We start from the raw sequence: 14,462 nt of genomic DNA on the forward strand, positions 1-14,462 counted from the left end.
ATTATTATTAATTACTAACTATACTTAACTCGGTGATGAACTGAATTTTCATTGATAAATCAAATTGATATCCTCTCATCCTTACCATTTCCATTTACTAGCCCTCTTTTCATATTTTATCTCTCTTCAAATTTTGTAATAATTACTAGTAATAACAAGCTAATCTTAATTTGGGAAAAATGGATGGTAATTAAGATGAACATTGATTAGAGGTAGTCCAATTAATATCCTCTCATCCTTATCAATTATTTTTCACAAAACTGTGACCTTAACAGTTATATCTTTAGTTATACTCACTTTTACAAGCTTTTGTTAGATGATAAAACAAAATTAACTCACAAAGAATCACTTTAGTATAATATGTGATATGAGTGGTGGTGGAGTTTGTATTTTATATAGAGCGCATTAAAGGACTAAAAAAATGTTTCAATTGTAATTAAATAAAACAAACGTCAACAAATAAGATAATTGAGAGAATATTTGGACATGTGATACTAGAGCACACACACTCATGATGCATGGTTTTGTGTGGCGTTGTAGTGAGATAATTTGGATGTTTATACTTAGGAGATCTGTTATTTTGAATGATTACTGTAAATTTTTTAGTAAAAAAATGTCTACTTATATATGTTAAGCTTATGCTTAACTGTACAGAATTCTTTAAAAAAATTTACATACGAAGGAGTTTGCATTATGGCATCTAAATGGGGAATGTTCACTTAAACTTGCTTGAGCATTTCAAGAATTTCAATGTTTAGAATTGTTTTATGAAGGGGGATTAATCTTTGGGGAGAAGGGGCATGGATAGGGCGCCTCTCAATCTCACTAGACTCAGACTAAAGGAACTCATCGCCTCTTTTTATTTTTTAAGATTCATCTTGTTTATAGTCTTTAGAAATATTATTGTCAATAATTTTCCACTTACAAAAAATAGTTACAAACTTAACATGACCCACTTTATTCTCAAAGGAACCAAAATCACCTACACTAAACTGACTTTAGGGATTAGGTTATGGTTGGACTAAAAACTGTAGACGCTTATTTTTTGACAAGCCCAGAAGAGAGGAAGGCCCAAAGTCATGGGCTATAGAAAGTATTGTGAAAGTACCATTAAGTGAGTGGCAGGAGCAACGAATAATGGGTCTAACAGACAAATAAATAGATCCTGAGGAAGTAAGTGGGCCTAAAAAGGCCCGGAAGAAAGTAATCACAAACCCATGGGTTGTATAGATGTGGAAAAGTGAGAATGGGCCATAACTGCTACGGCAGGCCCAAAGTAGTGCAAGTAAAGAAAGTAGGGGACTGTGGAAAACCCATAAGCCCCAAAGGAAAAGTGAGAAATGCTTGGGCCAAGGAAGTCCAAGAAGTTAGTAAAAGCCCATGGGAGACATAGAATTGAAAAAAGGGCCAAGGACGCCCGAGAGAGTAAGCGGGCCAAGGACGCCCAAATTAAAGTAGGTGGGAAAATAGGGGCCTGTAAATAGCAAAAGGGCCCAGAGGGATCATTGGGCCTTCCGAGAAAGAATGAACAGAAAAGGTCCAAAGTAGCCCAGTAGGCTTGGGGTCAAGAAGGCCTCATGGCAGGTACGAAAGAATTGTGTGGCAGGAAGCGAGTAAATAAAAGGCTTGGAACCGCCCACGAACAAGCATGGCCCAGTCCTCAGAAGATGCAAGCCACAAAGGAAAGGTTGGGCGAAATAACCCATGCCAAAAGAAGCCAAAAATGAGCAGTAGGCTGAGCTGTTTGACGTTCAGACCGTGGCAGACAGATGAGCAGCAGACAGGATTTGAACAAGCACGGAGGTAAGGCACGCGCAAAGCCCAAGCACCACCAGCCTGTACCCAGCCAATATAGGAAATGGTGAGGTCATGGGTCAGAGGTAAGGGGGTATGGTCTAGCGGTGAGGAGGGGGAAAAATCCATTTTTGTGTTTCCTGCTCAAGTCCTTTTGGAAGCAATGTCCTGGTGGAGAGGCATGCAAACCAAAAGAGGCAAGGATGAGTGGGAACCACCTGGTGCATGCCGTAAGGGGTAAAGGGAAGGAGAGTATTCATCCCGTGGTAGGAAGGAATGCCGCAGGGAGTGAGCAAAACAAGAAAGTCTTCTCTGACTGAGGCAGGATAGCACTGGCTGGGTGATTGACCAATTAGTGACGGTCGGCAAAGGAGCCCAGGCCAGACAAAAATGGTTAAGGGCTAAAAAAGTAAAAGGCCAAGCGTGGCTGATCCTATATAAGGAGTTCTACAATGAACGGCAAGGGGAGGACGAAAAACGGGAGAAAGGGCACCTCTGTAAAAATAGTAAGAAAAAAATTATAGAAAACAGGTGATTAGAGGGCGCAGAGAGGAAAGGAGTGAAAAGATAAAAGAAAGAGGGAAAGAAAGTAAAATAAAAAGAAAAAGAAAACAGAAGCAAGAAAGAAACAGAGTGAATGGAGTGATTGGCATGCACCGAATGGATTAATCTCCCTCTCCCCTTCTAACTCATGCTCCTTGTTAACCAAACAAAGAATCTCGATCAACCAAAGTCACTTAAGCCTATTCCTTCAAAGCAGCTAATTTCCCCTCAGAGAAAGTAGTCGCGTTGAGGGAGTGGTTCCCTTTCCTGACACGAGCTCTGTGAAACAGCCCATCACGGCAGGCTAACGTTTATTTACTTAATACGCTCTTGACTCTCATCTGACATTTATTATTCTGATGTTATATTGTAAAACGGCCACCCTTCATTAAGGCCCACTGACTATGTTTCTTAAATCTCTATTATTTCCTGTCCTCTTTTACTATGTCTGCCTGCTGTAGCTAACGTGACAGTTTTGCCTGCCGTAAAGATCTGATTACCAAAAGGCATTGTTTGTGCACAAGCCGGACCAGGAAGGTTTGTTCTTGGACCGGTCCCAACTCTCTAACTCAGAAGAAAAATCTTGGGCCCGGTATAGCAGCAGGCGGCCCAGCCTGACATTGCAAAAATGGCCCACACAAAAACTAACCATTTTCTATTGTGCTCAAGGATGTTGAGGGTGCTCCTAGTGTCCTTTTATGGCCTAATAGTGTTAATTATTAACGATGGCTTGAGTTTGCATGAATTGTTGCAACATGTCCTCAAGACTCTTCTTTTGAGAGGATTGTAAGGAACAAAATTAGGAGAACCTTGAGTAGGAAGTGCAACCACATTATCATTCCTCAAACAAAAATTTTGGAGATTCCTCTGCCCTTGACTCTATGTTTCCGAATAGGGAAGGATATGGTTTTTTTTTTTTCACAATGTTTATAACATTTACTTTATCATATAACATTTTTTTAAAGGTTGGAGTTGGAGGATATTCATTTGTAGGGTATTCCATGTTCTTACAAATTCTACAAACCTAATAAAGTTTAGGCACAACAAGGGTGGAACAAAGTTATAACAATCCAAAAAAAAGTATTAGCCACATTTGCATTATACCCCATAAGGACTAATCTAGTCACAATTAGTATTCCTTGTGGTTGTTAATAAAGTCCATAATAACTCAGTTTATGTCTGATGTGGGACTCGACACACAACCACACAAAACACATTCAATCAATATTTAATCAATATTTAATCAATCTAGGGTATCACAAAAGTCACCAAGACTAAGCCAATAAAGGTCAAGTCAATGAGGAAGCCCAATAGATAGGGTGGAGAATGCATGCACTAGTCAGTGAAGAAAAATGCAAATGGCCTACGGAGGAACTTAAGTGCACATTAGTAAAAGAGGTTTGCAATCGTTAGTATTGTGCACCGATTGAAATAACTAGGATTGTCCACGGGTTGGTTCGGGTTGGGTTTGTGCCCCACCCGAAACCGACCTGACATAATCGGATTTTGAAAAAACTCACCCGCCGCCGACCGTCGGAGTGAACGGGTCAGTCAACGACATAGATTTGAGAAAACAGTGAGAAAAAGTGAGAAAAACCAAGATCCGGCGAAAATCTCATCAAAACCTATGAGATTTCGCTAGATCCGGTCAAAATCTCGTCAGATCTACGTGAAATATCACTTGAATCTGGGTTTTTTCACCAAGATTTGGAAATTTATTGCCGGAATCTAGGTTTGTCGTTGGATTATGGGTTTTCGCTAGTCGGTTTTGGTTTTTGGGCTTTTGAGGGAAAAAACCCGCCAACCGACCCACCGTTTACAGGTTCTGGAGGAGGAGACCAGCCGCCAACCGTCACCAGCGTCGGGTCGGCCGGTTCTCGAGCCGAATCAGATGGTTTTTGAGGGTGGGTCGGGTACCGGTTTTCCTTGGACAGCCCTAGAAATAATCCTACTAATAACTAACAAGATCCTCTCTCAATTTCGATCATTTCACGATAAAGATTTTATTTTATGTTATTTAATAATATACATATTGTCACGACATTAGAATAATTTTAAATGATATAATAGTTCGTAATTTATAATTTTTTTTTTATACAAGATAGAATTTCTACTCTAAGAGCATCCATAGCAGCCGTTGCAAAAATTATGTCCTTTTGTCACACCAAAAGCCTACTTTATTATTTTACCACATCATTTTACAATATCCCATTTATCAGATGTTCTATATTTTTACTACTTCATTTAAATATTATTTCTTAATTCTTATTTTATTCTTTCTTTATTATTTGTTCCTAACGGTAATATTTGTTCCTACAACAGTCATATTTTCAAATCTCATCAATTCTAACGATAACATTTTCAAACAATCCTCTTAATTCAACTGTCATATTTTTAAAAATTAATATTTTCTTAAGCATTTTTTTTAAAATAAAAATAAAAATAAAAAAAACTTAGAACCTGTCACCTTCAAAAAAAAAATGCCAAGTCCTGTACTCCTATTCTTTTCCCTTAATATAATGCCAAGGAACAAAAAATTATCATCAACCAAATTTCAAAAATAAAAAAATGAATTCATTCTTTTAATGTGAAATAGATTGCATACCAAAGATTAATAACTATACCCCATATAAAATTGTCTAAGTATGTTCCAAAGAAAACTAGCACAAGAAAATTGTGTGTTTTTCAAATCAATGCTAATAAAATGAAGCCTAAATAGAAAGGATCTCAAGAAAACAGAAACATCTAGTGACCCTACTTGATTGCCTATGAAAAAGAAATAAATTAAGTCAAAATTATGAATTCTCCGGAATTTTCATCATTTGGAAGCCACGAAAACTCGAACCCTCCATCCACCAATCCCATAAAAAATTTCAGGTTCAGTCGAGTAAAGCTCTAGTTTTTATGCAACCAAATCGAAAAACCATCAAAGCCATAATTTCATTTCCTTTACTTTCCTCAACTTTCTGAGCAACCAAACAGGAACAAAACAACAACATTACTAAAGCAACCCTTGAGATCCTGCTTGATTGCCAATGAAAAAAGAAATAAATTAAGTCAAACTTATGAATCCTTCGGAATTTCCATATTTTGGAAGTCATGAAAACTTGAACCTCCACCCACCCACCCCATAAAAAATTTTGGGGTCAGTCAAGTATGGCTTTCGTTTTCGTGCAGACCAAATTGAAAAACCCCATCAATGTCATAATTTAACTTCCTTTATTTTCCTCAACTTTCTCAGCAACCAAACAGGAACACAAAAACAATATAAGACACAAGAGATCACAACAAACAAGCAGCATTGAACCATACAAGAGCAAAATATAGACAACAAAAGTACTTTTTATGCAAAGACCCAGATGAGAATCAAGCCAAAAACATCCCCATTTGGTAGTTGTAAAAAGCTTTAAACATTGGAAAACCATAAACACCAAAACCCCACAACACTTATTGTAGCTCCTATTCAAGTATCTTTCTAAACCAAAACTAACACGGGTCTAAGAAAGCATGAAAGATTTTGAAATCCCAACAGAGCTAGCTTAAAAATAACATAATGAACAGTAAATGCAATACCAAACAAGGACCGAAGCTATTGGAGCATATTTTCTCACCTAGCAAACGGCTCCAACGAAGATTTTCTGGGAAAGTTTGAGATCTGAGAAAATTAGTTTCAGAATAAAAAAAAAGGGGAAGTGTTGAGAAAAGGATTTGGGAAGAGAGGCAAGGTGCTCACCCTCACCCTCGGAGAAGAGAAGATGCTGTGGGTGTGGGTGTGGGTGTGGGGTTGAGAACAACGAACAACGAACTCTGAGAACAACAAACAACGAATTGGAGACTCAAGATAGAACAGAGAGGAGAGACCCACAACCCAGACACCTACGTCGATCACAATCCGAAGTCACAAACCCACAACCCAGAGACCTACGCCCACGCCGATCACAATCGGAATTCACAAACCCACAACTAGACCCACGCTGATAGGTAACTCTGAGATAGAACAAAGAAGAGAGAGCAAACAAAAGGGGAAAAAAAATCGGTGAAGGAGATTTTATAGATCAGTGATGGTAGAGAGGAAATCGGTGGTGGCTCATATTCATGAATGGGAAGAGAATAGAGCAAAAGGGAAGAGGGAAGAAAAAAGAGTATGAGAGAGTGGAGATGGAGGCGGTTAAAACTGAATAGCTGAAGGAGAAGATGAAAGAGATATGAGAGAGAAAGAGGAATAAAAAATTAATAAATCCATATGCCATAGCTTACCGTACCGTGGCAAATTTGTGACTCTACTGTAGCATGTTGCAAAAAATATGGCATTTAGAACATCTGATAAATGGGGTCAAATGGTGTTTGGTGTGGGATATGTGCCAAATATTTAGCATTTGGCACATATCCCACATCTGTTGTGAGTGCTCTAACCTAATCTAAGTGTATATGTGTGTGAAGCTCCCTCTTGGAGACTTGAATCCTGACCCTTGCCTCCTTACAGCCCACAAGCATTTATACTTGTGGAGTGACACCGCGCCAAAGGTGTGCGGTAGTTATAAAATTAATCTTTAACTATGAAATGAAATGAATTCATTTCAAATGAACGATAGCCATTTTACCACCAACTAGAATAGACCGGTAGAGTGAGTGATGAGTTGTTTTATGACTATTTATGGTACATTTTAACCGTTGCTATTTCGCTCAAGATAATGATGTGCTCTTTGAAGATGCAAGTATGAAGTCCCGACATAGCTGGCTGGGCTCCAAAGCTAGACTGGAGTGGTCAAAACGATCCAACTGACACAACCAATAATTCTTGGTCCATTGAGTCATACACCATAACTTAACCATGGCTTCTGTACTAGTCGTCTTACCAATACAATGACCAGCCATTTATGCTTTAGTTTGTGCCATGTGCAACCTCTTTAATGCGTTACTATCGACTACTTGGGGCCAAAAAATGCTTTACCGCTGGGACACGAAGAACAAATTCATATAAAATAAAATTTAAAAAAAAACAAAAAACTGTGGCAAAGCTTTTAATACATGTTTTAGTAGGTTGTTGGCTCCTTTTTACCACCAACTCACCTATTCTCCCTTTCCTTTCATTTAAGATTTTTTGGGGGATTAAAGGCTCATCTTTAGTGTGATTTTGCCTCAGAAAAATGAGAACAAAAATTAATTAGAGTTCCTTAGAGCAACAAATTAGGTAATGAAACACAAATTGATAAAACTTATATATAGTATTTTAAATGTAGTATAATAAGTTTCTTAATTGTATTCAAATATTTAGTTATTTTGAATTTAATTGAGGAATCTAACCTAATAAACTTAAGTTACTTTTTCTAAGTTTTACCCTCTAACAAAGGGCATTAAAAAGAGTTGGATAAGAAAGGAGCTGGCAGCTTATTTATTTATCTATCAAACTCACCTAAATTTTGTCTGAAATATGATATGCTTTGGCGAATAAGCCAACTTTTTTTTCATTTTGGAAAAGCAACAAAATGGGGCGGCCCAAAAGTAAGCATACGGATTTGACTTTTGACTTTTGAGAGGAAACCAAATGCTGCCATGGGTTTCCATTGAACAAAATAAAGAGAATTTTTACGGTATTCAAAGATAAACTTTTCTTCATTCAGTGCTCAGTACCTTTAATGGTGCAAAAAAGGCCAGTCTTTTTCGTTCTTACGTAAAAGCAAATGACAAATATGTAACTTTACCGTCGTTATTTTCTAATGTATATACGGGACTTAGATCATTACTTGTATATGTTTTCAAAATGAAGAAGATTATTACTTGTATATAAATTTTACATACGTGAAATGATGTTGTATGTACTTATTATATATAAGATTAATGTTAAAGATATATTAGTCCATTAGTATAGACTGAAACTCAATCTTATTTTGTATGCAAGTTAAGTGTCTTATGTTACAATAAACCTAATATGTGTATATATATAGTAGGTTAAACTCTAAACTAACCTTAATAACTATAATTAATAGATTTTTGTAGTATTAAGTATGAGACTTGGCTTGCACACAAAATAAGATTGGGTTTGAACTTATACTAATGGACTAATATATCTCTAATAAATATCGTCTCAAACGCTACTATCCTAAAAAATCTCATCTCTTTTTCTTTTTTCCTTTTTGGGTTTTTGGAAGGCAAAGGCCTTGGTCAGCCTAATCTGACCGCTTTCAAATTGAAGTTCAGATGTAAAAAGTTTATGGTTTTTGCCGGGATGCATTGCCTCTATATAATTGATTAATTTCAAACCATAACAAGAAGCAAGAACACATGGTCCTTTGAGTTAATAAACAAACTTTACTCTTCCCCAAACACCCTACCAGAGAATAAATATGGTAAAGACGAAAAAATATGTTGTTGGGAAGCACAAAGGCATGGTAGTATTATAACTAAACCATGGTCCATGGGGAACATGGAATGGGAAAAAGCTATAGCTAAGCATATTTCTGCTTTGATTAGAATACCTTAAAAAGAAAAAAAAGAAAAAAAGTTCCCACTCTTTTCTTACAAATAGAAACCAAATGTTTACAAGTTCTTCTAGCATAATAACTGGAAAAGAGAACCCAAAATGGCCTCTTCTACTTTACTTTACTTGACAGAGATTCTAGTTCTTCTACCCATGCTAAGTCTGGCATTTACACTAAATTAAGTATTTGTTTCTCACATAACCCATAGCAGAATTTCCTGATTTTCTCACTAGCTGACTCTTTCTTTACTTCTTGATTTCAACATTATTAGACCCTCCAGCTGGGGCAGAAGTTGCTGAAATTGAAGAGGACCAAAACTGAGCATTCTTCACCTTTGACACACTTGCCAGAACGCTTAATGGGGTCACATCTCCAACAATTGTGACCTTTTTCGCTGCAAAGTCTATGTTGAATGATGTCACTCCTGTTCACATAATTAACTTCCATAAATTTTTGTTTGTGATAAAAAATGATTCATATATTACACATTTTTTAAAAAACTGAAATCAAGTGGAAAACATGATTTTGGTTAAAAAATAGGTGGTAACAAGGTGTGTAATAAACACTATCCGTTTGTTTTGGTAAAAGAAACAAAGTGTGTCAATCACAATCAGTTTGTTTTGGCAAAAGATTTAATAACATCTGAAACTTGTAAGATAACCTCGAAATTTGTACCTGTAAGAAAAACCTGACTTACCTAAAGAGAAAAAAACTACAGGACAATTATGATTAGATTTGTTTTACTGATTTAGCTGTGTATATACAACTGGTCTATTGCAGACATGAAAGATGGAGTTTTGACAAAAAAGAGTGGCAGACAAGTAAAATTTCTCAAATTGATGGCTTGACAAAACTTAAGAAGTAACGGATAGAAAGTCATATGCAATTATGCATACCTTCCATTCTAGAGAGATGTTTCCTTACTTTTCCTTCACAACCTTTGCAGTGTAGTGACACCCTCAACACCACAACCTGCGAACAATATCATTAATTTCATCAACCCGTCACTGTAAACTGTATCAATATTAATGTTAAAATGTGATTTAGTAAATTTGCTTGTACTTTTAACCATACCAACTTAATTTCAAGAATTTAAAACTCAGTAAATCATTTCATTATCTGAAGTAGATTTAAAAAGTTAGATCACTCCAAAACTTATCTGATAGCAATTGGGTTTTCTTTTTTCTTTTTTCTAGAACTATAAGAAGCCAACTAGCCAATCTCAACATCAAAGGATGGGTGGCTCAAATCTGAACTCATCCATGAGACCATTAAAAAAAGGCCTAAAGTGACTTTAGGAACATTAAAATATCAATCCCACAGGCTGAACTTCCTAGTTTTTCCTTTTCCTTTCCTTTTTGAACTGACAGAGGGAGAAGCTTTAATTTACTATATAAAAAAAATCTTTCGCAACAATTTGTCGTATATATCCATCCAATTAAGCTTGCATCTTTAAAACAGTAAGTTTGATTTGAGATGCAAACTTCAATTCTCAATTCTTGAGCAATAGTATATGAAAATGAAAAAAAATGAAAAAAAGAAAACTTCAAGAATAGTAATAGATCATATTGTACTTGATGTTTAAATAAATAAAATTTCCCCTCTTTTCACCCAAAAAAAAAATACTAATTAATTAAACAGAAGCAAGATGCAAACTTTAGACTTATATTGAAAAAATAAATAAATAAATACTGTACTTTGCAATAAGCTGTTGCATCCATTCAATTTAAGCTTGCACCTTTAAAACGACAATCCCAATTCTCATTTTTTGAGCAATAGTATATATTTGCAAAACAATAAATTCAATAATGTTAATAGATCATACTAATTAAATAGCCTGGCTATCATGTCTGCCTTGTCTTTTATGCATAAGAATGAAAAAGAGATTGAGAACAAACCTGATCAGGCGAAGAGGTTTTTGAGCTAGACGAAGAAGAGGAAGAGGGTTTTGAAGCATTGGATTCATCTTGATTTACAGCTTGAATTATCTTCTTTTCTTCAACCGGAGCCAATGCCAAAACTGGGTCGCTATCCGATAAGGTCGTATCGCTCAACAAGTATCTAGACGAACCAGGAGGTGTGATTAAATCACCAACTGGTTTAGTCCAACGCCTGGTTATAATATCAGTTGGCTGAGAAGAGTTCTTGTTGATAATATGATGATCAGTTAGCTTAACCACACTTTTCTTCTTTTCATCAATTGGCTTGGTGGAACTTTTCTTCTTCTTATGGTCAGCTGGCTTTGAAGAAGAAGAAGAAGAAGAGCTTTTCTTGGTCTTTTGGAGTTGATGGTAAGGTTTTGGGTTGATGGGTGCCTGAGAAGAGCAAGGAGCGGAGAGAGTTCTAGAGCTTCTATTTGCATCTCTGATTATTGGGTTGTGGCGGTCGATGGCTCGGCCGCCGAGTTGAATTGTGGATGAAGAGGAACATGATGCTTCTTCCATGCTCATACATATGGCTGTTGAGGCTTGTGATGTGCACAACATTTTTATGCCCTTTAATCTTTGGATAATGCTAACAGATGGAACTAGTGGTTTAGAGAATCTGCATATGATATTGAGAGAGAGAGAGAGAGAGCTAGAGTATACAATTACAAATTTGGTGGCTCTGTGTTCATGTAAAAAAAGTTGGTTCTTCTGCTTTTAAGCCTGAACTAAAGAGAGAGAGAGAGAGAGAGAGAGAGTTTTGAAAGTTTTTTTTTTTTTTCGAGTAAGAGAGTTTTGAAAGTTTAATGTATGACTTCTGTGTGGAGTAATAATTCATTGTGCCTATAATCCTTTATTATGCCAGTAATGTTTGTCGAGTGTGATAACGTGTAAGTGTGATAATGGTTTACAAACTTGACCGCGTAAATGTTAAGGTAATTAACTTTTGGAGATGGTGATGACATAATGGTTATTGGCTTTTTTCTTCTTCTTCTAAAAAGACGGATATAAAATGGGACTCCATTCATTTCTCTCCCATCTTAATGCCTACTTTTTGTCCATAGATAAAATTTTGATACAATACATTTAGTTCCCTAATTAAGTTTAATTATTTTTGGAAAAGAAAATGGTATTTGTGCAATGTGATTGCTTTGATTATGAGAACACTCTATTTAGTTTTTCCCTAGCAACTATTCTAGACGAGGACTTCTAATTTTAATAATACAACCTAAACTAAATAGACATTTTTCCTAAAAGATGGGGTAACTGAAAAGTGAACATCCATGATTTTAGTATGGGGTGGGTGCTTTACTTGCAAGAGACCCAACAAGTTATAATTCAAAGTTTACATAGGGGTTTTATAAATTAAGTCTTTGGCATTTTATAAAAACATAGGGGTTTTTTATTTTTCCTGAATTAAAAACTCTTACTGCTTATTCTGCTAAACAATTAGCCTAATTGACAATAGAAGTACAAGAGAAATGAGAGGAAACGAAGGTCACTTGAGGACAGTAAAAAACAGTGCTCTCTATGAGATTCAACCGACATTTCCGTAGTTTTAATGAATGAAAATGATGTACTATATCTATGATTGCCATATTTTTATGGTGTATGAGTTTTTGGTAGTACTTCTCCCACTTAAAAAAAGAAAAGAAAAGAAAGAAGAAGGGTTGTTGGTAGTATACTTGATCTTGACATTTCAACTGTGATGTATCAAAGCTTGAGACTTGCCAAAATATCATTTTTGAGAAAGTAGGAGCTCCATGGAATTGAGCAAGGGTGGTTGTGTTCACATGTTGTCTATGTCATGTCAACTCGTGAGTATTCGACTATATTGGTCAACACTAACCTAACACGTTTATTAAACGGGTCAAGATTGTTTAAGTCTAATACGACCCGTTTATTAAACAGGTTAGTCGTGTCGAATCATTTATCAAATTTTATCAAATCAAAAAATATATAAATTTTAGTATTAACTAAATTAATATGAACTATGAAAAACTAAACAAATATTTTTTTATAATATAAAATTTCAAAACTAACAAGTAATTGCATTGCAAATAATTATTCAAACTAAATTTTATCTCAATATCACAAATAATCAATCACAATATATCAAATAAAATAAATCACAACAATTAATAAGTTCATACACTTAGGATTTGGAGGGTATATTGATAAAATGTTATTTAATTAAATGGATTAGATGGTTTCCATGGGTTGGAAATGAACACGACATATTTATTAAACAGATCAATCGAGTCAACCCAAATATGACACGAACCCGTTAAGTTTCAACTCATAATCTACTAATTTTGTGTTAAGTCATGTCGAATTTTGTCACCACTAAAATTGAGCCACTTTATCTTAAGGCTCTATTACATTTGCTTGTCAATTCTTTCAAAAAAAAATCATTGCTTTCAAAAAGTCTACATAGGTGGTTATATGTACCCTCGATCATATGTAAGGGGAGAAAGGAATTCATTCTCTTGATTTGTAACTCATAGAAGTAATTAATTCAGGTATTGACTTATAGCATAAGGAAAATTATTGAATATTCTGGGAGTACCATAAATGTGTACTTCCCTCTCTCATATGAATTGTGAATCTCACAGTTATGTGAGAGGCAAAAGTACGCATTTATGGTACTCTAGGAGTACTCAATAATTACCTATGCATAAATGCACTTTAATGCTCTAATTGATACTTGATACTACTCTCTTCTTTTTCATTTTCTTAATTCTCTTTGTATTCTTTAGTTAATGTTGGTGTTAGCCATATTTAATAAAGGAATCATGCTAACGAGTGCCCTTAGAACATTGGTTAACAATCCATTTTAGGAAAGTTTTAACATCACTTTTATGAGAAATGAAAAAAACTGTCAAAATATATATTTTTTTAATTTTACTAACGTGTACCCTAAGAGCACACAATAGTATACCATTTTTTGGAAAAGTTTTTATTGGGAATTAAAAAAGTTATAACAACTTTTTAAATTCCCGATAAATTTTTTCCAAAAACGGATTTGTTAAAAACTTTCTTTAAATGGATTATTAATCAATGCCTTAAAGGCATTTGTTAGCATTTCCCTTTAATTAATTGAAGAGTGTGTTGGAGCTCCATATTCAAAACTAAAGACATGTATTTATGAAGTTCTTTTCAAGCGTGCCTTCGTTTTGCATTTTCCTTTTCCAAGATAGGGTTTACATAAGGTGATCAGAGACAGAAAGAACAAATGTGCAAAACCAGGGCAAATATATGTTTAGTAATGACAATATAATTAAGTTTCTCGATTTGAATGTGCGTGGACTTCCCGTGAAACTTTCATGTGGTGATTCAGCTTGGTTTACAAACTTTACAGAATAAATTTCACTGTTTCTGACGAAAAAACATGACGGAATACTGTCAGTTAATGTGTGCCTGTTGGCCTGTGGCCCTGTGGGTATGGCCTACAAAATAATATATACTTATTAAACACTTCACAAGAAGTTTGTCCAAAAAAATTATTATTTGAAGTTTGAACAGAAACATAAGGGTCAGATGAGACAGAGCAACGGCTAAATAATCAGCAACAGCTTCATGTGCTAAGCTTATTGAATTTGTACTAGACTTAAGCATGGTTTTTGCATTAAAATTTTCAAGTTCTTTGTTTTTTTCCTGACTAGAAAACGATAGTTCAAGTTCTTAAAATATGTTATAGTAAGTTATCTCTTGCAAGGAA

General features: G+C 35.3%; 1 protein-coding gene across 1 annotated transcript; it reads right to left on the reverse strand.

Moving 5' to 3' along the window:
• Positions 1 to 8,825: 8,825 nt before the first annotated feature.
• On the reverse strand, positions 8,826 to 11,447 carry LOC142609969 (protein SODIUM POTASSIUM ROOT DEFECTIVE 3-like). The gene is made up of 3 exons (XM_075781693.1): positions 10,715 to 11,447; positions 9,713 to 9,788; positions 8,826 to 9,240 (listed from the first exon to the last, which is right to left on the reverse strand). The coding sequence occupies exons 1-3, from the start codon at positions 11,300 to 11,302 to the stop codon at positions 9,062 to 9,064; spliced, it is 843 nt and encodes a 280-aa protein (XP_075637808.1). The 5' UTR covers positions 11,303 to 11,447; the 3' UTR covers positions 8,826 to 9,061.
• Positions 11,448 to 14,462: the final 3,015 nt, after the last annotated feature.

Source organism: Castanea sativa, chromosome 9, assembly GCF_040712315.1.
Source record: "Castanea sativa cultivar Marrone di Chiusa Pesio chromosome 9, ASM4071231v1".
In the NCBI taxonomy this organism is placed as follows: Eukaryota; Viridiplantae; Streptophyta; class Magnoliopsida; order Fagales; family Fagaceae; genus Castanea; species Castanea sativa.

Excerpts from the sequence above, each read along its gene's own strand:
- LOC142609969 (XM_075781693.1), bottom strand. The coding sequence starts at position 11,302 with ATGTTGTGCACATCACAAGCCTCAACAGCCATATGTATGAGCATGGAA. Across the intron at positions 9,789-10,714 it reads AAACCTCTTCGCCTGATCAG|GTTGTGGTGTTGAGGGTGTC; the intron begins GTTTGTTCTCAA and ends TATTGTTCGCAG. Across the intron at positions 9,241-9,712 it reads ACATCTCTCTAGAATGGAAG|GAGTGACATCATTCAACATA; the intron begins GTATGCATAATT and ends TTATGTGAACAG.